Source organism: Scophthalmus maximus, chromosome 11 (genome assembly GCF_022379125.1).
Source record: "Scophthalmus maximus strain ysfricsl-2021 chromosome 11, ASM2237912v1, whole genome shotgun sequence".
Classification (NCBI taxonomy): domain Eukaryota; kingdom Metazoa; phylum Chordata; class Actinopteri; order Pleuronectiformes; family Scophthalmidae; genus Scophthalmus; species Scophthalmus maximus.
In genome coordinates this window covers 5,855,001-5,879,295 of record NC_061525.1, presented here as the reverse complement: position 1 = coordinate 5,879,295, position 24,295 = coordinate 5,855,001, and the positions used below count along the sequence as shown (strand labels likewise).

The following is a 24,295-nucleotide window of genomic DNA, read 5'->3' as shown; positions in this document are numbered from 1 at the left end:
ATATATATATATATACTATATATATTCATGCCCTGTTTGTTTAAAGCGGCCACTCCAGAAAAGGATAAACGGGCTGTCTCAAACAGTGACCTGGGAGACGACTCTTGCCTCTAGTTCACCCAAAACGGGCCAGTAACATTTGCACTTGATTTCACTTAATTCCTGATGCAGATGCCGATATTGCATTAATACGAAGTGACAGTTTATTTTGTAAATGGTCACTTGGAACAGCTTATTTGCAACAGATACTGTAGGCCATGGTGTGCCATTATAACATTTACATGATTTGTCAGGGGGCCCTGGTCCTACACAGGCCTAATGCATGGATATATAAAACAAATTCAATAGAAGTTTATTTTTCATAATGACACAGTCTTTTGTCAAACTATTATGGAGCCATCTCATTACTGCAATATGTTGAACAATGGCCCTGTAATAATAATAATAATAATAATACATTTAATTGATAGAGCACTAACCGTGCGTCTACAGTTCTAATATTTAGTTTACTATCATCCACAATTTTAGTCACCATCGACTCTAATTGGAGGTGAGACTGACCGGATGCTAATCATGTGACCAGAGTGTTGTCAGTCATCACATTTACATGCCTGTTGTCGATGTCTTCGCCTGAAGTTGTTGCAGTCGAGGAGGCGGCATCTCTGTGCCCGTCGTCATCCATGAAGTGAAGGTTTCTAACTATAACATATTCAAATTTCATTTCTAGTTCATAAAATTGTGATGAGAAATTGAAGGTGAGGCTGAAACTCTCCTCGAACACTCTGGATAGATAATGGTTTATTGATATTGTGTGTGTGTGTGTGTGTGTGTGTGTGTGTGTGTGTGTGTGTGTGTGTGTGTGTGTGTGTGTGTGTGTGTGTGTGTGTGTGTGTGTGTGTGTGTGTGTGTGTGTGTGTGTGTGTGTGTGTGTGTGTGTGTGTGTGTGTGTGTATATAACCGGTATAACATCTAACAACAGCCTCTTAGCCAAATAAAAATGACTGAGGTTCAGTCCATTCCCAAACAAAATTCAAATGCATTTTCATTTTATTTTCATGTAGGTGGCCAGAAAATGAACACGCGGGCGGGTTCGCCCCCCAGGTTTAACAGTCAGGGAAGTCTGCTCAACCTGGACGTACAGACCTGTCAGTCCTTTCATCTCTTTGTATAGACCGTAGAATAGATGAGACGGTATAGACTCTTCTCTTCTCCTCTCCTCTCCTGTCTGTAAGATATAATACATTCATTTCGTAAATGGATTGACTGGCAAGTCGATGTTAGGAAGGAGGAGGGGGTGGGGCCTTGAAATACCCTTGCCAAGCGACGTTCGGGGACGAGCGGTAGTGTGTGTGTATTTGCGTGAGTGTGTGTGTGTGTGTGTGTGTGTGTGTGTGTGTCTGTGTGTGTGTGTGTGTGTGTGTGTGTGTGTGTGTGTGTGTGTGTGTGTGTGTGTGTGTTATCTTTGTGTTTTCTGTCTGACCTAAGTTGCAAAAAACACTGAAGGTTTTTGTAAATTATGATGAGGCACACACAAACACGCGCGCAAGCGCAATGCTTGTTGTGTATTGAACCTCGGCTGTATGAGAGACAGGGCCTCTGAGGCTGTTGATCTCAGTGCTTCTGTTGCGAAGCCGAGCAGAGCAGCTTCTTGTGGGACGTCCGTACGAAGATGAGCTGCCTTCCTCACATAGATCGGCTGTCGGGCTGACGATGAAGGGGGGCCCCACGTTTAGCTTTGAACACTCGGAGATAGACAATACGCGGAGGAGTGGAATCCCAAACACAACGGAAATATTAAACAAAATAAACAGTCGTATTGTTCATACATTGGGTGCTGAATGTCTAGTAGCATCGTTTTCATGAAATGTTAGGGAGACTTTTTGCAGCTCCCGCTCGTCCTTCAGCCTCTGCGTTTTGTAGAACATTGCGTTCTCCTGTGTGACATTGCCTGTTTTCTTTACTTGCAAGCCTGACCGTTTCCCGGCTGCTCCCTCTCCTCGCTCCCTCACTCATTCTCTCCGTCTTCCTCTCCTCCTCATCCATACTAATCATGCTCTACGTCCGACCATCACGACTTCACCCTCCTTCTCCTCCTGTCTTCCTCCATCCTCGTCCCCCCGCCATTTCTCCCTCCACCCACCCCTTTCATCATTTTCCGCCCGCCGTCGACGACGCTCGTCGGCAACCGTTTCCGAGGCTGCCGATCGATTCGCAGCCGCCGTCGTTGGAACTCTGCCATCAGGAGCTGCGACTCTTGTTCTCCTCCTCCACCCTCTCCTATATATCTCTCTCTTTTTTTTAAGCCACTGCGTCAAAGTAAAAAAAGAAGCCATCGTACAGGGGTGGGGTGAAGGCTCAGAGAGGTGGGAATATTCCCACAAAGGGAAGCGTGCGATTGGTGAGGCGAGACGCCAGTCACAGCTAGCTGGTCACTGATAGGAGGAGAGAGCAGGGCGGCGTTGAATATGAATGAGAGAGCGATGAAAGGGCCGATGCAGCGAGGACGACTGGAAGGGCCCCCTCCTCTGAAATAGCCTTGATCCATGAACAATGCACACGGTTTTCAGACAAACACACACACACACACACACACACACACACACACACACACACACACACAGAAGGGAGCGAAAGAAGGCGGCTGCTTCAGTTATCGTTTGTTAGCGTGGCCGCCGTGTCTGCTTAGATTTCCACGCACACTGCCCGATGACCAGGGATCGCGTCCATACGGAGGCATATGAGTGGTTCTCCCTAAGCTTGTGTTCCAGCAGAATTTTCTGTTTTGCTCTTCCTCTGTTAAGTTTCTGTCTTTGTTGAACAGAAGGAGACATGACCGTCATTTTTTAAAATCGAAACGTCCTCTATCCCAAAACGGCCAACGTCCTTAAGAAAATGATTGCTGGCATGAAAAACAAAAGGCAGAAGTAGATGCTGCTGTGATTCCTTAAAGAGAAAAACTGTGGTTTGGTGAATTTAGAGGAAAGAGACCCTTCAAAATGTACATTTAATGCAGTTAGTATTTAAATGACCTCCAATTCTTGTCCAATGATTAGATTATTGAAAGGGAATTGTTAAGCACGTCGTGGCTGCCGCTGGCTGCATTGCATCTGAATCTGGTGGAAAAGAAATTGGAGCTCCCGCTGCACGCCGAAGATCGCCGCCTAAAATATCGGATTTACATTACAGTAAATGGTAGACATGGGAAAAGTGAGGCATTCACACGGCGGAGACGTGGAGAGGAGTACGACAAAGGGAGCGGGGTTTTGCTCCTGCGAGCTCTCTATGTCTATGAGTGACGACGACCATCTTTCAGACTGAAGACAGCTGGTCAGAGCCCCGCTGCTGGAGAGCTTCACGTGTGTGTGTGTGTGTGTGTGTGTGTGTGTGTGTGTGTGTGTGTGTGTGTGTGTGTGTGTGTGTGTGTGTGTGTGTGTGTGTGTGTGTGTGTGTGTGTGTGTGTGTGTGTGTGTGTTGGTGTGAATGCCACCCCTCAACAAAAGAGCAGAGGGGGTATGTAAGACAAAGCCTGCCCCCCTTAACTCTCCCTGCCTTGGGGAGATGAATATTTTCCAAGGTCCCAGAGCTCCATACCAAAGCCCCCCCAATCAGCCTAGGTTGTGTTCACGCTGCGACTCCTCTCATTTGTGTCTTACATTTGATGTTTCTACACAGAGTTGCACAAACCTGGTCAGGACGTCCCGTCTACATTTGACCCTTATTGAATCATAAAAACCCCACCAAAACTTTTTGAGCTGATTTCTTATGTTTGTCATTATCCTATGGGTTTTCAGGGGTTACCCTTGATATCTAGTTCTGTCACAGCGGAAGCATGTCTGAAGGGTTAGGGTTAGAAAAAAACAGAATCATATCCAGTTCCTCAGATGTTTTAGAGTGACCGTGCTGCGTAGTTTGTGGAAATGGAGTACAAGGACATGTGACACATTTTATAAAGGGGTTGGGGTGTCCTAGAGAGGAAAGAATTGCTCGAAGCAACTGCTGAACAGTAAAGAATTGGTCTAGAATGCATTGATATTATGATAAACTCAAACTCTTAAAGCCGCAGCGAAGCCGTAACTCTCGGTGTGTGTTCGTCAGAGTTATGCGTGTGAGGCAAAAGTAACAGAGCATGACAAGGGATTTGTGATCTTCAGCCCCCACCAACCCCAGACACCAGATCTCGGGATTTGAGCCTCCAATCCCCCAGCCTGGAGAGCCTATTCTGGGCCTGGCGGGTCCACAGGGGCCTTAGCAACAGATTGGACTGTTTACTCATCCAGTCATGTTGTGGAGGACGATTTATTATTTATTGTGGACGACCTCTGGGTCACCAACAACACCCCCCATCCCTTTGAACCCCAGAGACTTATTGATGAACATACACAGTTTGATAAACTTATGAACATACACACACACACACACACACACACACACACTCCCTGACCTCGCTCTTCCAGCCCCTGGAAACAGACTTTCTGGGAGTGGTGGGTTGGCCACATTTTTACTACAACACACACACACACACACACACACACACACACACACACACACACACACACACACACACACACACACACACACACACACAAACACGTACATACACACCCTTCCCAAAAAAAAAGACGCCATCTAAGAGGAAATGCGTATACTTCCTGTATTTGTTGGAACTGCAGGGATTTGTCAGCGAGTGTGTTGCTCAGAGGAGTGAAAACAAAGCCCTGTACTTACCCAGCTGTAGACACACACACACACACACACACACACACACACACACACACACACACTCACTCCATTACTCTGCTCTGTACTGTGATAGCCGGGGGTTTGAACTTGTAATCCCCTTTTATTTTCTAGCCCAGAATTGTCTTTATTTTTCTAACTGTCTCCATGTGTTTGTGGTGTGTGCAGTGGGAGTGCTGTGTTGTGTTCAGGTTTGATAAGACAACTGGAAGCTTGCCAGTTCACATCAGCTGCTGGGAAAACCAAGACAGTGGAAGTAGTGAGCTGAAGACTTTGTCCAGAAAAAAACCACACCAAAATAAACTGGAATACAATAAACATTTAGCATATCGCAGCGTTGAGTGAGGGGACTCATTTGCCCCTGTTCACCTGGGATGGATGCATGTGAATAACATCAATGCAGCGGAGGAAATGGAGCACATGGAGGCCTACATGTTGGTTATGAATCAACTTATGGTCTTTTATGACATAATGTTACCTCTGGCAGCCATTTTGGAGGTTCGCTGAGCAGCCGAATGGGGGTCTGAAAGTTGGACTTGAGCTCTGCCTCGTTGATTGTATGAACCTGGAATTACGTCTGCATATTCAGTGGGACGGTTTACAAGTATCAACTTGATGCAAGGCATTGGTGCCAAATATAAACATTATTTACAGTAAAATGTCCTGCTCATGACCAAAAGCAGAACTGGTGCGGCAGGCTGCTACAGCTTGATTGTCTTCTTCAGAAAGAGACTAAAATTGTCCGACGCAGCTATCTGGTTACTCCTCCGGTGAAACTAAAGTTTTGGGCCGACTATTGGACACATAAAACCAGGCCCTTAACTTCACGCACAGCTATGTTGGAACTCATTCGTAGATCGCGCAGTTTCCTGCAGCTCTCTTCATGACATTACAGTAATTGCTGTAATCCTAAAGCGTTCTTTAAGGAGCCCCAGAAACTCCTCCCTCCATACGGTAAGGACTAATCAGCAACGCTCGCCGAATCTATAATGATGGTGTTTTTCTTGTTCTTATTTGGACGGAAAGTTTACATGCTCATTATGTTGTCAGCATGAAAGAGGCGCTTGCACACTGGGGGAGATGAGACGCTGGATCTGTGATGATGCTTCATATCAACAAGTGCAGAAAATAGTAGCAGAGAACAATGAGTCTCCCATCAGGGCTGAGACATGAGGTTCTCTCAACACGCGTCCACTCACCAGCAGTGTGTCGGCGCCGTTATTTTCACATTCCCCCCCCCCCCCCCCCCCCCCCCCCCCCCCCGGAAAGCATCACCAGAACTTTTCTGCTCGTCTTCTTCTCCTTCAAATGACGAATTATTTCAAGTCACCCCGAGACATTTTTGCTCAAACGCCCACTCGCGCAGAAGTTTTTTAACCATCACTTTTTTAATCTGCAAAGCTGGGAGAGAGGGATATAATGCGTGGGCGACTGCTGCGTGACCTCTGTCGGATTGTGAGGTGAGCGCTGACACTGACGGGTCAGACGAGGGGAGCAGAGCCTCCGGCTGCTTATTATGCTTGGATGGATCGGCATGCAGGGGTATCACCTGCGGCCCTCGGAGGTGGGACGACGAGCTGAAAGGATCACGGTGTATAATTACACACAATTAGAGTTTGCAACTGTGAAAGGCAGAAAAGTGCGACGTGGCTTTTGCAAAAAAACCACAGTAAAAAATAAAAAAACCCGAATTCTTCTCTCTGCAGTTCAGGGTGGAATGAGCGGCAGGATAGTTTAACAAATATATGATTTACCTTTGTGTTTTCAAGATGGAGGTATATGGAGTTGAATTTGGGGTGCAGCTTAACTCCATAATTCTACATTAATGTTATAAAAGAGCAGTTTATGTTACGCAAACATCCATTCGAATTTAATCCTGTTTTATAAGCCCTCGTATTAAGTGTTATAGTTCACAGTGTATGAGCATGACCATATACTGTAGACTCCTCAATATTTAGATTGTCGTTATGCTATATTTAGAAAATAATTGATTAGTATCCTTTTATGTTTTTGCTGTTAGCTTTTTCCATTACGGTAATTCTGTTTGGATTGTCAAAACTCCCATTGGGTGTGAAAGATCACATGGAGCATTTTCAGCAAACCCGTTTGTACCAAAGTGTACATCATCGCGTGCCAGGCAGAGTTCAGGAGAGTTGCCTCGAATGTGTCTCAGATATTCAAAAGGATCTTTAGTGTCGTACATCAGGAGCTTTTACTTTTCCACTTCGTGGACTTGTATGTCAAAAGAAGCTTAAGAGCAGATAGTCGAGGAAACCTGAGGAATGTTGATAACCCTCCTCTGTAAACAGTGTCCTTCAGGATGGTGCAGTGTGGGAGGACGAGGCCCATTTTTATATCTGGAAGTTAGTGCATATTTATGAAAATTGAGTCATGGCAGTTTTCTTACTCGTTAAAAGCTTTATTTCCAAAGTGTAATTCAATCTGCATTACATAACTCTGTTATGGTCAAACTCGGCACTGGGGCGCTGCGGTGCCGTTGACACAGACGGGTTGTTGACTCGCCGGCCGCGGAATCTCACTTGCTTGTTGTGCATAAACATCTGCATTGAGTTGACGTTTCGACAGCTTCCTCGTATATGTAAAACTGTTTTCGATGTATAAGCAGTGATTTGTTTTTAAGTGCAATCCAAGCTTCAATTCTCAGACAGCGCGTTTCCCACAGAATTAGATTCTATCAGGGGTGGAAGCTGTACGGACTGGTGTGAAACTGTAATACAGTCTTTTTGATGCGTACCACGGCAACAAGTACAAGTGTAACCATGCAACAGATACAAGTGATGGACATGACTCAACTCATTACATCCTCTTATGTGCATGATGAGTCATGTCGCCAAGGTGTGTAGGCCAATGAGACGTCAGAAATAATCTGTTTGTGGAGGAGGTGTTTTGCGAGTGCGTGTCTGTTTTGTGCTGCAGACACGCTTTTGTATGTGTGTGCATATGTCTGTCTGTGTGTGTGTGTGTGTGTGTGTGTGTATGTGTCGTATTTACCAATTCCCCTGCCTTATTAATACGGGCTGGTTATAATTAGCTAGCCTCTATCTAAAGCAGGTCAGTTCAAGGCTTCGTACGTAAAGTGGGTCACTGCAGCACAGAGACGAAGGGAGAGGCGAGGAGGAGACTAGGGTCGGGAAGGAAAGGAAATGAGGAGGGAAGGAGTGGAGAGGAAAGAAAGACGAGGGGAAAGAGAGCTAACGCGGAGAGGGCAGACAGTTTTAGGCCAGCTTTTTCAAGCTCCCAAACAAGATGCTGCAGTGAGCTTTGTTACTGTCAGAGGCAGCGAAAGGTCAACCTGTAATGTGAACATTACATCATTGTTGTTTCTATTCCTAACTGATAACAATTAGGGAAGTAGCTAGACAGCCTGCGGTCTCCCTAGAATGGAAATATAAAAATAAAAATGGACATGAGGAAGCGTCTCAGCATGCTTGAGAAAACCTGTCGTGCAACGGAGTTAAGATTTTCTCGTCAGAAAAACTGTAAGGAGTTGGTGCCGTGCTACAGTGCGACTGAAGCAAAGTGCCTGCAGGGCCGTATCCCAAAATATGTCAAATTCAAAACACAAGGTTTGCGGGAAAAGCATCAAACCAAATGCTGAGTTAAAGGAGGGAGGCAAGCGTGTTCAGCCAACGTCCTAGGGCTCACGACCGAAATCTAACTTTCCCCCCAGCTACCGTAGTGTAGAAAAGTCAAGAGGGTGGGGAGGAAACTTATATGAGGAAGATGAGTTGTCTTCCTCGAGTTAGATTCGCGTTTCCTTACCAAATAGTGTCAGTCTACAGCTCCGTAGGCCAGGTGGCCCAGTCCGCTCATCGTCCAGCATCCTCAATGGCCACGAATGATTTGAAAGAAGTGGAGCCAGGCTTTGGCGTTTGGAGCCGACATTAAATCTTTGCATGAGATCTTGTTCTGGGCTCCACCTCTCCAGCTCCTACAACTTGAGTCCGTGTGGAGAGGAGACTAGATGATAGAAGGATGAACAGATAGAGAGGACAAAGAAGGAGATGATGAAGAAGAAAGGAATGAGGGTTGGGCAGAAAATCATCACCGCGTAGGAATTTTCATTTTGGGAACATAAACTTGGAGGTCCAGTTTTTTCCAAAGGGAAGAAACCATTCATTTAAAACGAATCGCCTCTCAACGCACACCGGGGAATTCACATTTACACAAGCTTTTAACAGGGAGGCTCATTTGACAAATTAAAAAGTGAGTAAATAGGTGAGAGGTTTTTTTCTTCTTCTTTTTTCTCTCCTCTACATCCACGCGGGAGCTCCCTGCAGTTTGTATTTCAGCGCTCGCAGAGCTGAGGAAGGGCAGGGGAGTGTCAGGTTTCCTGACTGGGTGCTCACGCTCGTGCTTTGGCTGAACACTCCAGAGATGAGAGCAGAGCCCACCCAGGGTTTAAAGTTTATTACAAATTAAATGGCAATAATTTCCCCCCTCTCATGCATGATTTTTAATCAGAAAAAGAGACACATTAGTGGACATGTGCATGCTCAACATGCTCCACAGCTTCTCGACTGCACTCTGGACTGTAGGTACTCCTTCATCTGCCCCGCTCATCTACTGTAATCACCAGTTTCTGACTAGTAAATGATGTTTATATTCAACCTGCATGTCCTGATTATAACTGGGAAACCTGGAGTTTTTTTTCGGAGAGCTCTGATATTCCAGAGCTGTGGCATTTTAATAATATGGAATTGCCAGAAAACAGACACGCTCAGACACAGCACACCAGCCACCAGTTTGATGTTCGATGTAATTAGCATTTTAATAAATATACATTAGTCTATAGTGCTATTTTGTCAGCTCAGTATTTTCTACACATCCAGCTCTGTAATCAACCGTCTGAGATGTGAACGTCATAGATACGGGAATCTATCTCTACCATCCCATCCACGTCACATGAAATGGATGTGGAGTCTGGTCTCGGCACCGACACCGCCTCGACAGGATGTCTATGATCGGCCAAAAGAAGTAAAACATCTGGGTGCAACACTGGTGCCCAGGGGCTTTAGTTCAGATGGAAGTTTTACACCACTACTGAAGGCTATGTGCGGCCTCTGAGGTCGACCTCAGTCAAACACAGGAATTACGGAGAGTTTTAAAAGAGCTTTGGGGGCTCTTTACGGCCGTGTTCCAACCCCTGTCACTCCACTCGTGTCAAAAGTCTTCTCAGGACTCTGTACTGTAGGTGTGTACGAACGCCTTCCATCTCCCCCTGTTTTATGATTCGCAGACTTTTAAATCTCCCAGCATCCCTCTGTCTAGTGAATGTACCATCTGAGCAGAGGCCTGTTCAGCCAGAATAACCGAAAACACCAGCGTGGGTGCACAGGGCCCCTCACTATTTCGATGTATTTATAGTGAGGTTTCACAAACACCCCCTTATTTTTCTAGCACTGTAAGTGTTGAAGGGATTTTAATTTGTAGAGCTGTAGCTATTAAAAGTCATTTAATAAGACTCATTGCAACTATAAAGGGCTGCGAATCTTCCATCTGGCTGTACCTGGTCTGTCCACATCACAGCGGAAGCAGGATATTCTATTATTTTGTATTCATGTGCTTTTCTGCAGTCTCTTGTTCGCCTGGGTAGCGGACACCGAGCAGCAGTGTTCCAAGGTGCCTCCCCTTTGTGAGAAACTGTGCCCTTGTAATAATAATCTTATTTTAATCTGCCTCCTGAGGTTACATGTCCTGGATTATCAAATATGAAAAATGCTGCAAGGGAGCGAAGCGGAGAGACACAGAGCATTTGTTACTTCACAGAAAATGTTGTTTCTATATAGAATTCTGCAGAAAAAAATTAAAGTCTACATTTTTAATATGAGTGCTCGTGTAAAGACTTAAGATTGTTACTCAAAGCAAAGTTCATCTGGATATGAAATCTATGTTTGATGATACTGGGATTTTACATTCTAACTGACAGAGTTAAGGTGGCGTTTGCCCCGATATAGTTCCATAGTGAAAACATAATTAAACAAATTAGGTTCCGTTCATGATTTAAATCTTTAGGCGGAAGAAAAACGCAGAACAGACATTTTCTTGCTCAAACCCACTGTGGTCTCTTGATTTTTGATTTAATTTGTTGAGGATTGAAGATTCTCACTGCAGAGTTACTCCACTGAAGGAGGTAAATGGAATTTGGTATTTTTGGAATTTTTAGTTTTGTTGCTCGAGGTACTGAAACATGACATTAGCTTCAGTTCATTATTTTTCACACAATCAGAAGCGGAATTGTGGAAGCTGTCTGCTCCCCATGCACTCTTAAGCAGATGTGGCAAATTACAAAAAAATAACATTAACTCGAAAATGCTTAGCCTTATTAATTCAGTCGACAACTGAGGTTGCAAATGCAAATACACATCATTTCTCTGACGACAAGAGACACTGGAGGATTGGTTTTAGAGTTTCACCTCAGGAAACTGCAGAGAAGATGCTCGTGTTTGATTGTGTAGCTCTGTAGCACAGCGTCATTTCTTCAACAGCTCAGGAAAGAGAAATCATTTTTAAGATAAATTCGTGAACATACAGGGAGTAAGTGCAAACACACCGAAGTAGGAGATTTGGGTTTTACAATGGCAGATGTATTTTGTACAAGCTGATCGCAGATTCCTTTGTCGTCCAGTTAAAAGAGCCAAGAACCGACGGAGGTGAACACAACGCAGATGGAAACTCTGGCTCTACAAATTTGATTTGGTTAAAAGGGGGTAAAAAAAAAAGGAAGCACTCTTTATAGGAGGAGTTGCTCGCCCTTTTTTAACGCAGCGCTACTTCAAGGCTGATGAGACAAATGCACTTTATACAAAAATCGGAAGGCAGCTTCATCCCATCAGGGCAGTTAGCCCCCGGCTCAGACCAAGACCACATGAAACAGACGATATCTTCCTCCCATATCCTGAGTTTTACGCCATCTTCTTCAATGCAGGTGGTGTAGCTCAATGTTAGTGGGCTGGAAAATGACTCTATGAATCTATTCTTATCAGCTTTGTGCTTGTTTATGTGAGCTTATCTGCACCTGTTAATGAGGGTGCGCTTGTGTGTGTGTGTGTGTGTGTGTGTGTGTGTGTGTGTGTGTGTGTGTGTGTGTGTGTGTGTGTGTGTGTGTGTGTGTGTGTGTGTGTGTGTGTGTGTGTGTGTGTGTGTGTGTGTGTGTGTGTGTGTGTGTGTGTGTGTGTCATGGCGGTCATGTTGTGTTATGCATTTGCGAGGTGCCCCGCATCCACAAGCGGCGGTTGAATCTGATTGGCTTTGATAACACAACCGAAGAGCAGCATGTTCCTCAGCTCCCCCGTGTCGTGCCAAGGCGATGACGAGGACCAGATATCTCGGGCTCGACGCTGAAATTAGATCAGACCAATCTGGAGAGAGTGTTTAGAGGCTGGCGTAAATGGACGCGCAGAGAAAAAGGCAGCGATAACGCCAACGTGAACTCATCAGATTATGGGAATAATTAGTTGTCATGGATATCAGTCACTATTTGATGTGATGGGGTGGATTTATGCAGCTTCGGGATGCCTCCGACGGTCGGTTGAGAGGGGGTGGGGAGATGAATTATTCTGCTTTGGTGCGCCGATGCAGCACCCGCTCGTATCTGTTCCGTCAGACTGTGATTAGCGACAAACGCTTTGCTTCCACTTCACAATTGACACTTGTTCAAACCAGATGAAACCTCTATCTGTCATTTGGCGAACTCCAACAGAAGTCCAACAATTAATTGCTGCAAATTGTCATAAATAAAAGAAATATGAATAAACAAAAGGCAGGCATGAGGGCAAAGGACTGAGAATGCATGATGTAGCTGTGTTTAATATTGTTTTTTTCCCCTTCAGCATCATTTGAAGTTCAAAAAACCTAAAGGTTCAGTAGCTCTCTCTCTGACTTCCTGTTTCCTGTTTTCCTGCTGCAGAGGAAGGCGAGTACTTCCTGAAGGTTTTGATTCCCAGCTATGCGGCGGGTTCGATCATCGGGAAGGGAGGCCAGACCATCGTCCAGCTGCAGAAAGAGACTGGAGCCACCATCAAACTGTCCAAATCCAAAGACTTCTACCCCGGTAAGCTTTCACCATCACTGCTGCTAATGGATGGATGCATGATGGATAAATGTACACTTTTAATCCACTGCTTTCGTTTTATTTCGGTATATTCCAAATGTTATTTACATGATTTAACTTCAAACCGAAGCACAAATACGTCTCAGTACAAGTGCACAACACAATACAAATACGATTTTAAAAAAGGAAAGAAGATAATTATAAGGCATTATTTTCACTTTATACATTGCACTGTAAATTATGTAAAATACATCTAATGTATTTTTCCCAAATAACTAAATGCCTTCTTTACATTTGACCAATTATTTATAGAAATAACAGAAGCACAGGATCAACCGCAAACACTTTTAAAACAGAAATTAAGTGTTGGAGCATGATGAAGTTTTGCTTTGTCGGCGGTTCAGTAGAAATAGACGTGAACTGTAATAGATGGATGGATGTACAGATGAGCGGGATTGTGGGTGGATGGATACAAATAGTGAAAACAGTCAATGAAAAGCCAAATAAAATGATGGGTGGATTGATGGATGGATGGATGGATGGATGAAGGGATGGAGAGGTATATAGAACAGCTGCCGATAACCATTCATCCTCATAAAGGAAATGGAGGATGGAGAGAGAGTGTTAGGATGAACAGATGGATCAGTGTAAAGTGTTTAGACCCATTAAGGAAGTATTTCATTATCTCAGTCTTCATCCATCAATTTGTCATAACGATAAAAAACAAATCCACATTGAGCACGCTCACACACCCACACACACACACACACACACACACGCTCGCCCCGTGCTGATGCGGGGTTACAATGTGAAACCCCTAAAAAGTGTAGTGAGGATGTGGGACTTTGACTCTGCAGACCGGGGTCAGCATCCTGTGCTCCACATCTTGTTAGGCCTCGTCAGCTCTTGATGGGATTAAGGAACGATGGCGGTTTGTGTAAAACCCTGAAAAGATGACTTTTTCACTATTCAACCAAGACCACAATCTATCTCTAACCTCAGCCACGTGCTTAGTGTTGCCTTAACACTGCAGCCATAAAATCGTTATTCACGCTTTGGTTGCCAGGAGTGGATGCTGTTGGACAACACAATTCAATTGACGCTTTTGCGTGTTCGCAAGCCTTTTCTTAACACAAATCATGCAGACAATCGGCATTTCCACAACTAAGAAGAATATCATTCGAAAAAACCACCAGCGCCTGTCTGTGGTTCTCCGCTTCCACTTGGAATAACCTCAAACCACGTGGAAAACACGGTGTCAGGTCAAGATTTAAGTGCCTTCCTTTGCATCTTGTTCATCTGTGTACTCAATGGCTGGTGGCAGATGTATAAACGTATGTGACTCAAATCTATTGCTATGATGCACATTCTCTTCTCCGTCAAATGATATCTGTTAGAGCAGTAAACTAACCCTTGGAGGTAAAATGACAGTAACCTGCTGACACCGAAACAAAGCTTCAGCATTCATTCTGAACAATCCCACCTCCAGTTTACCTCCCAGCAACGTCCCAGTGTTGTTGTAGCGCCTGTGGAGCCTCTGATGCAATCACTGCCCCTGAGCCAATCACAGCATGAACTTTCTCCAGCTCTGCTAGAGACTTGTCGGACACAGTGTGCCGCTCTTAAATATGTTTCAGAGCCTCAGCCTGGAATTTATGTTGGGAAATCTGCATTGCCTGTAAAGGGACACGAAGCTGCTGCTGCGCAAAATAAACATTTTAATGTGGAAGGAGACGAATAAAGTGTTTTTAAAGTCCTTGACAAGAATTGACAGGTTTCTGGCTCAAAGAACAACAACAACAAAACATGAATTCGGTAAAATCACCCAAAATGTGTTGGTGTTTGTAAGAACGGCAATCTTGGCCAGTACCCTCTTGAATCTCAGAAAAACTCAAAATGTAAAAACTGAAAATAATTAATAGAAGCAACGGTCAATACATAGACACATATGTTATAGAAGCTAACATTTCACCTTTTTTGTATTCGTAAAATGAGCCGGTGCATGCAATGTTTGTTCTTCTGCTCTAGCAACCAAAAAAAACCAAAAAGGAAAATCATGCAAATCATGAAATGTGCTTTGAGTTAGGCTGAGACAGAAACGTGAATTTTAAGTATGATGCATTTTGGAAATAACAGTTGGCAACACTGAGAATACTTTTCCTGTAAAGCTTCAAATCACGTCATCCTGTCCTCTGTTCTGCATTTACACTTTTCTCCCCCTGCTTTGTACTCCACTAACTCCGGGTATTTATTTGGGTTGAAATTCCGCCCTCATTCTTGTTGTCCTGGTTTGTGTGTGTGTGTGTCTGTGCTTGTGTGTTTGTGAATGTGTGCATCAGTTCAGTGTTGGGGGTCTTCAAACAAGCCACTGTTGTTTGACACGGGCACACAAGACCTCTGAAATCTCTGCCAGCTACAACAGATGCAAGGTGCAAAAGCCTCCAAGCACGCACACACACACAGATGCACACTCAAATGCCTGTACTCAAACATGCAAAGGTACTCAAACACGGTAAATCCACTGACAAAAACACAAACAAACAATAAAAAAAATTTGCACATAAATCCAAAGACAGTTTTGCACAATTGCACATTCGGACGGGCGAGTTTATCCACAATAGTGTTCCCATACACACACACACACACACAAACAAACACATAGACATGGTTTTTATCTCCCGCAGTGTTTGCTCGCAGAGATTGTTGCAAAGATGAAGAACTGAAGTGAATGAGGCGAGGAAGGGAGGCGAGTGAAAGTAAAGTGGAGTGAGAGATTATGGAGGAAGAAAGAAAGAGAGAGAGAGAGAGGATTGTATGGGCCCCAGTCTGGAGGGGAGGACTGAAGGAGCTGTGTGTGTGTGTGTGTGTGTGTGTGTGTGTGTGTGTGTGTGTGTGTGTGTGTGTGTGTGTGTGTGTGTGTGTGTGTGTGTGTGTGTGTGTGTGTGTGTGTGTGTGTGTGTGTGTGTGTGTGTGTGTGTGTGTGTGTGTGTGTGCGCGCACCCTTCCTCTTCGCTGAAGGAGGCATCTGTATGCAAATGAGACACGGTTCTTCCTGGGTGACAAATCAAAAGGCCCACCTGCTGCAAGGGTCCGTGTGTGTGTGTGTGTGTGTGTGTGTGTGTGTGTGTGTGTGTGTGTGTGTGTGTGTGTGTGTGTGTGTGTGTGTGTGTGTGTGTGTGTGCGTGTGTGCGTGTGTGCGTGTGTGTGTGTGCGTGTGTGTGTGTTTTGGGAATAACAGGGCCAGTCTAATGAGCAGAGAGTTACTGCTGTGTCTTGGCCTCATCTCAGTCTCAGTCTCATTCCTCTCCTCTTCATTCCTCTCCTTTCACTCCTCGGAAGACATTTGTCTCTCTCCTTTCCTGCTCCGTCCTTCCCACTCTGCTCCCCAACAATCACACATTCACACACTCTCAGCTCCCAGCTGTCAAGGAAAACCTGGCAGTTTTGGGGAATTCAACGCCATTGTCCGAGGAGTAGGAAAAAATGAATTACTGAAATCGTAAGTGCAGCATCTCCCATGCAGGTTATGGGTTTGGTGGAGGCAGGGTGGTGTAGGGGTCTACCTGTCTGGAGAAAAAAGCAAACAAACAGTTTGAATTGAGGTTGTGAATTTTGCCAAAGTCCCATGGAGCACAAGCATCATCAAACCAAGATGAAATATTTCTACTCATGTGCGAAACATGTGAGTTAATGTGTAGGATGAGTTCATCGTTTGAAACAAAAACAAAGCACATCTGGCTCTTACACACAGATTCTTTATCGCCAAACTCCAGCGATGTTGGGCAGCATTTGATAACCTGCAGATTACGAATGTCGAAAGACGAAGTCAAGATAAAAAACAAGATCCCCCATAATCAGGTTATCACAGTTATATACATATGTATTACTTTTCAAATCAGTTCAGCAATTCCCCAAATGGAGTTGTTCCAGCAAGTCAGTGTGACAAGAGTGGATGCAGCATGGAGAAGCAAAATGAAAAACACAATGTGAGGCTAAAAATAGAACATTCAGTGAGCAGCGGAGACAATAGATATCTGCATAACCGGATGAAAACAACTGTGTGGTCAAAACAAGCTTTTCCTTCCAACACATTAAGATGCACGTTTTGATCATGCACGTGTACAGACTGAACAGATGCTACAAACTGGAGAGAATCAGGACTGTTTTCCACCAACAGATGACCTTGTCTTGGCTGTCCTCTGTGCTTCCCACATTCCTCCACTCTTCTCACACTGTTGTCCCTCCATCCCTCCGTTCCTGTCTCCTCCTCTCCCTCCTTCCCAGACCCCTCCTCTGTATTTATTCATGCATCTTTTTTCGATCCAGCTCCGTCTCCCGCTCCGTCTCATCCATCAATCATTTCTCCCTCCTTCTTTCCCTTGTATTACCCCCCCCCCCCCTCTGTCTCACCCTCCATCCCATCTATCTGGAGAATAGTGCAGCAGCAGCACTTATAGACCGACGACCAATTAGCAAGGAGCAGCAGTACTGGCGGACGAGACAGGCCACTATTCATCCTTGCTCACACACACACACACACACACACACACACACACACACACACATAAACGGCACTATGCAACCCACCAGCCACCATTAGGGCACAACAGATTTATTACATACCCATACAGTACAAGGCAGTACCACCTCCAAATATAGCTCCTCTCTGTCTCGCTCTCTTTCTATAGTATTTCTCTCGCTCTCTCTCTCTCTCTCTCTCTCTCGCTCGCTCGCTCGCTCGCTCGCTCTCAAATTCAAATTCTAACGTGCCTTGTTGGCATCATGGTTCAAAAACATTTTAACCAAATCATGAATATACAATTTAGCAATTTAGCCAAGTAAAGTATGTTTCTTGCCCCCCCCTTCTCTCTCTCTTCCTCTGTCTGCATACAAAGGGACATATTTTATGACGATGCAACATCCGCAGAGCTGCAATAAGCCGAAGTTAGGTTATTTTTTAAAAAAGAAGAAAATGTCATGTAGCCCAGCACAGACAAAGCTGCACACACCCTCTGTGTTTATCGTCTCTAAAGTTATAGTTAATAAAAAAATTGGTGCTTAAATTTCTGAAATTTTGAATTACATGATGACACCGGCTAAAAAACAAAACAAACCAAAATACTAAATCTGTGGTTTCATTCTTTCTGTGATGTAGTTATTACAATGTGATTATTCACTTTTATCTGAAACCAGAGGCTTAAACGTTGACAATCTTTCATTTTCCCTCCTTTAGTATTTAATGGGTCATGAAGAGCGTTTTCATATGACTTTGTTAAAATAACTAGATTTACAGGCAAGGATTATTCGTCACTTAAAAAGCATGAAAAAAATCTTAAAATTTCTCTTCTGCTTCTAATATTTCCGAAATAAATCAATTCTGATTTGAGGAGCAGCCACGAAGAGGAAAACCTGTGGCTATTGGTCCATCAGTTTGCGCCGAGGACATGCGCAGCCGCTGCCATTCCACATAAAATATTCATCCACGACACTTGTTTCATAATTAGAATCGACCTGCCTCCCTCCCCTTCTTCTCCTCTCCGCCGAGATATTGACCTCCGGTCGGACACGGGGGCAAAGCCATGAAGACAAACTAAAAGCTGGAAATGAATTAGTATTGATGCTGTCAAAGTTTCCCCTCATCTGTCCTGTTGCAGTTTTATGGCCGCAGTTGAGTTCCACGGCCTCGGGGCTGAGTGTCTCACCCAGTGTCCCACCAGACAGACGCTGAAATAATAATGTGTGTTGACTGGACTTTTCATAAACTGTCACTGACGTTGGAGAGCAGATAAGTGAAAGTCACATTCTGCATCATTTCCTTGGCGGAACTGGGATTTTGTTATAGCAGTACTGTTTTTGTAAAGTAGCCTTAGTTTGTCTGGGGGAAACATCAGGTGCCATCGTTCAACTTCAACAGGACCCCTGAAAAAAAAGAAAATAATCTGGACCAGCAATTGCTGTATCCCTATTCAGTTTCTAATACTACAATAACCACGTTCAGTGTACTCATGGCTAAAAAAAAATGGGAAAAGGATCTAGTTTGATCACTATACAATACAGGGAAATGAGCTTTTTTTTAAATACATGTGAAAATTGAATTTTTAAAATATAATTTGCACTGCGGTCATGTGAAAGTGTTTATTTTTCCATGACAGTCAATAAAAACCCACAACGCTGAGCCTCAAACATTCACAGTTCAGTTCTTGCAGCGCTCAAATGAACTAGAGCTGAATTTCTTTTCTTTTCTATCTCTGACCTCGTGCGACGATAAGTCGGCGGTGAAATCGTGTGCTCCTTACGAACTTCACGTCTCCGCCTTTGACCTCAACGTTGAATAGAATAAAAAGCCGACGCTACTGCAAGAAAACGTCTGCACTGTGATCTGAACCAAAGGAACGTGAGCTCCCAGCGGGACGCATTCCTGCAGAGGGGACTTCACCGTCACGTACCAGCCACTTCAATGGGCCCAGTCTGAACGGAATCGGACCGTTAATGAGACGGCCCTGAAGGACGAGGACCACATGTTCGCACAACTGCAGAGAAACTCGTTTCTCATCGGAGAAAAGGCTGCAGCTCTGATAACAGAGCTCGAGACTCAGTTGATTATTAGTCTGTCACATGGCGCAGTTCTATACTATATGGCCAAAAGTAGCTGGACACTAAATCGTCACTTTTTAATTTTGCTGTGTCTACATGCTTGAACAAAAGGAGGACGATTATAAGGGTTACAGTAAGCAGACTCTCTTTTTAGTTATGGATTTAAGTCGGAGTCAGCCATCTTCTTTTTCTTCTTCTACAGTCTGTCTCTCACGCTCTCTGTCTCCTCTGTCTGTCCTCTGTCACCGTGCGCCACCATTTTAGAGCTTAGTCTTTAATCCCACGCCATGATTGCAGTTTTCAGTATTTAATATCCCGTCTACACACACACACACACTCACACACACTGCCCCCAGCCTTTATCAACATTACTGATTTCAGTACTCTAAGCCTCTTATGCAGCTCTAAGCTCTCAGACTGAGCGACGGAAAACTGCGATATTACATATCACACATGTTCATGCACACATGCATATGCGACATTAATGAGCTTCCTGTTTGTTTAGCCATTGCCCCCTCTTCATTGAGTGACACATTCATCACAACTGCCTTCTGTTTATCACTTATAACAAGATAATTTCCATCATATTACTGCGTTGCTTCCGACTGAATCTGTCAAATTACCACGGTAAATAGACACCAGATTAAGTGTCTGCAGTGTGAGCTCGGGCGTCACAGCCGATCAGAGCGCAGCCAATATTTAAACCCATCGCTCTGTCCCTGTCATTACATTATTGACCAAATTTGAGTTAGAAATAAGAGATTGTCAACACATTGCTGATTCATTGTGTGGTGTTTACATGGTGGAAATAATAAATGCAGTACAGCATATATTAATTATTGTAATGCTACTCATTTACTGTTAATGTTATAAAACAGAGGTACAAGCTGAAGAACTAGTGATTATTATTTCTTCATTGCTTTTTTCTTATTAAATCATTTGAATTATCCTCTCACCGTCACATCTTCAAATGTCATGTTTTGTCAGACTAGTATTCCATAAACCTTTTTCAAAACATCTGGCATAAACCGGAATATTTTGTGCATGTGAACAAAATAACACCACGTGTCTGTTTGTTTAGTGCGAGCGACATTAGCGCGTCAGCAGACGGACACGCTGAGTAATGCCTCAGTGCCAGTCAGTGCCTGACAGACGATCATACCCCAGCATTGGGGGGATTGAGGGAGGGTCCCCCCCCTCCCCCCCTCCCCCCTCTCCCCTCAGGCTTCCACCCGAGACAGAAATGTTATTTCGATTTTTTTCTGCGGCAGCATGTGAAGAGGAGGTCGGACTGTTGATTTGCAATGAGATACTGTAGTTCTAAAAAGGATGACAGCAGCAATCTGAAGCACGAGAACGCCACCGTCAAGTTATATTTCATAAAAATATAAGCCATCCATTGCTGATGTTATCAGGTGCAATGAGTTTTTTTTCTTATTGTTTTTTAAATTTTTTTCTGTGATATGATCTGCTATTTGATATAGCAAAGAAATGGTGAGAGAAGATTCCTCCTGTGCACACATGAGAGCTCTTAAAACTTGTATACAGGCCAAATCAGACGCTGCAGGTAACCAAGACCTGAAGTATCACATTTTTTAAAATATATTTTAGATCATCTGCTAGATTTATTGAAAGACAACCTTCAGACGAGTTGTTCCTTTCCCCTTGAATAGACAGCCAGTATACAGAGTAGCGGGGCTGTGCAGTTGAAAAGGTCAATTTAAAAGTAGCGGAAGCTCGTTGCCTCCCTCTGAAGTGGCTTCTCTGAGTGTGTTCCCGTGTTCAGAGGCTCCGGTGGGAGCTGCACCTTGATCCACGGCAAGGTCACTGATGTTCTCCAGCATGAACTCATGCAGAATGAGACCCCTCCACCCGAGCAGCATTAATACCGCACTGACGTACAGCTCTGTCGGCCGACTCAAAGTCAGAGTCAGACGCACACCCACCTTTGATGCACAAGTAGGCCAATGTTAATATTCTGTACATCTGTGTGTAGTGACTTTGGACTGCATTACTGACAGCTGTTGCTAATGGTTCTCTAACCTCGGGTTACATACTGTATATCAAATGTCAGAATATTGGAAACACCTTTAAATACAATCCAATCCAGTGCAGCAGCACCACAGCACCGCTGCCTACATATTGATATTTCCTGCACTGTTCCTCTGAAACTGGCTCAGCGTTTATCAGAAATAAACACGGCACAATGTTTCGGACTAAAATTGGATTGTTGAAAGACAAACAAGTAACACGGGGTCAACGGCCCAGAGGTTTGTTTCTCTGATGATGATTCTCAAGAATAAGTCTGGAGGTTAAGTTCATAGACAGATCGTTGTATCAATACGGTAGTTAAGTTTTACATAAAAAATTATTTAATAAAAAGAAGAAACGGCTTTGCTTATAGAAAAATCAGCCCGTGAGAGAAGTTTGAGTTGTGTTGTTTTTGTCCGAGGTTCAGCTTGGGACGGTGACTCTGATCTCACAGACAGGACACCCGCAACCCTTACCTGGGACCCAGTAACATGGCGGTGTCCGGCGAGACAGGTGTATTGCAATTGTCGGATTGAAAGCATTGCTTTGAGTGGTCTCGACCGCCTCCCCCCCTCCCCCTCCTTCACCCACCGACTCCCCACCGCTGCGGTTCTCGGGCCACATCAGTCAGCACCCCGCTGCCTGCAGACAGGCACGGCTAATCAATCTGTGTGCCACATCTGCCACATGGAGGGCTGCGACAGGGCGTCACCGCACACCCACCGTCCCTTAATGGAGCCCGCATTTCGCTCTTCGGTTTCGCGTGACTCTGCTGTTCTTACGTTTCATCTTCTCCCCCGTCGGTAATTCTGTCTCTCTGTCTACGGTAGCCTTGCAGCATTCAAAATGGCAGAAATGATAATTAGATGTGAAGAGGCTGGGGATCAATATTGGCTTTCCTTCACCTCTGTGCCCTCTCTCTCTCTCTCTCTCTCTCCATTTGCGGCCTTCGTGTTTAGACTTTTAATAAGGGAGCGTTGAGGGTCCCAGCGAGGCCAACTGTAGACAGAACAGCATGAATATGGTCGGCCTGGCTGCAGATCAATGCTGCACCGTAAGTGCATGTGTGTGTGTGTGCGCATTTGCATGTGCGAGCGTGTGCGCACAATTATCTCTCTCTTGCTATTACTCTTTTACTTCCCTGTCTAAAAGTGTTTGTGAGTGACTGTTCATGTTGAGTTTTCTAGCTGATGTACAGCCCGTGTGTGTGTGTGTGTGGGGGGGGGGGGGGGGGTGTCCTTGGGAAGTGGTGAGATAATGCAGTCTGCCAGTGAAATACGACTATCATAAACCCTCTCAAACACTTTCACTGCCTCTCATCCAAAGTGCACACTCTCACACAGACGCACACAGTCATGTCTCCGGGACTCCAGAGGACATTTCATTGACTTATATCACTGTAATTTCCTGGCGACTGACCCTCGAGTCAACCAAAACCTAACTTCACCCGTACATCCTGTAACAATGTACCAATCAGCTCAGTTCAATTCAGATCAACTTTGTTCAGTTCCTAAAAATTATCTTGCAAGAAGCAAAGGTGTTTTCCATGCTTTTCCAAGTATGTTTGACATGTACAATAGGAGCACTTGGTAGTTACCATGTTTTTCCCGGTGCAGCAATATCTTGAATTCAGAAAAAAACAGAAAAAAATTAACCCGAAGAAAAGTGTATTGCAAGATATAAAAACATATTTCAATATCAGATATTCAAGAGAAAAACATTCATAATTTAAATTGTATTAACTGTGAAAACTAAAATTCAGTGCAGAATTGTCAAACTGCAGCATCTACCAATAATCAAGCAAGGTTTTTTATTTTAAATATTATATGTATATATATATATATATCACTCTATTAAACCTTTATTAAAAATGTATCAGATCTGAATGATGAATCATAGTGCTGGTCCTCCAGGCTGAGAGCTGTTGTGATGAATGAGATTCACATCTATAAGGCTCATCTTTTAATATTAGATACACACACGTGCAGACCTGTGTGTATCAGAATCTCACAGCCAAACGGGAGAAGTCATTTATTTTCTTGATGACAGGATAAACTGTGGATTTCATCTCTCCTTTCTCTGCGCTAAAAGAACTGGCCTATCAGACTCTCTTTTTTTTTAACATCTTCACATCTCGCGCACTTAGCAGCTGCTCCAGTCCCCAGCTACGACATAAAGTGAGTAATCTCCAGCGCCGTGGGAAAAGCATAAGCTGAAACAGACTGGAAAAAAACCCCCACATCAAACAAGCAAAACTCCTAAAAGACCAAACAATTTGTGTACGAGAGAGAGGGAGAGGAAGGTCGGTGAAGCGATTCCACCTGCCGCTCACAGCAGCATGGCGCCCTGCAGCCGCTCAAACTGCAGCGTCATCGTGCAGGCTCCCCTCGTCTCTCGTCATGCCCAGTCGAGGTGTGTCTCATGGGGGTGAGGGAGCTACTGCTGCTCCCAGGCTCCACTGAGGCCTCCAGCCTGACGGGACACAGCTCAGGTGCAGCTGGGGCCCCGTGCGAAGCTGTCACAGCAAATACATTCTGCAGGATGGATGCACTGGATGCACCTGCAGGTCTGTTCAGAATGTGGAGAACCCTTCTCCGGCGACAAGGCTGCTGACAGCAAATCTGCAGAGCATGTCGCCGAGTTTGTTTCTATGCACACTCTTCCAGTTGTATTAATTTTTAATCAGAAGTTGTTGTTTATGTTCAACTGAATTTAGGCAAAATATCTGGTTCCTCCTAACTATTGGATTCATTTCTAAAAAAAAGTATCCCGTGTATCTCCACATTTTCTTAGCATTTTTATCAGTGGCTGGTGATTACAGCTCTTTCACAACTATTACCATGTGCTGCAAAAACCCAG

General features: G+C 44.4%; 1 protein-coding gene across 2 annotated transcripts in view; it reads left to right on the top strand.

Moving 5' to 3' along the window:
* Nucleotides 1-24,295, top strand: part of nova2 (NOVA alternative splicing regulator 2) — an 80,153-nt gene that overhangs the window by 5,724 nt on the left and 50,134 nt on the right. For both annotated transcript variants that reach the window (XM_035622723.2, XM_035622724.2), the window contains one exon: nucleotides 12,668-12,811. In XM_035622723.2, coding sequence (XP_035478616.1) covers nucleotides 12,668-12,811 — 144 coding nt within the window. The remainder of the gene's footprint in view (nucleotides 1-12,667; nucleotides 12,812-24,295) is intronic.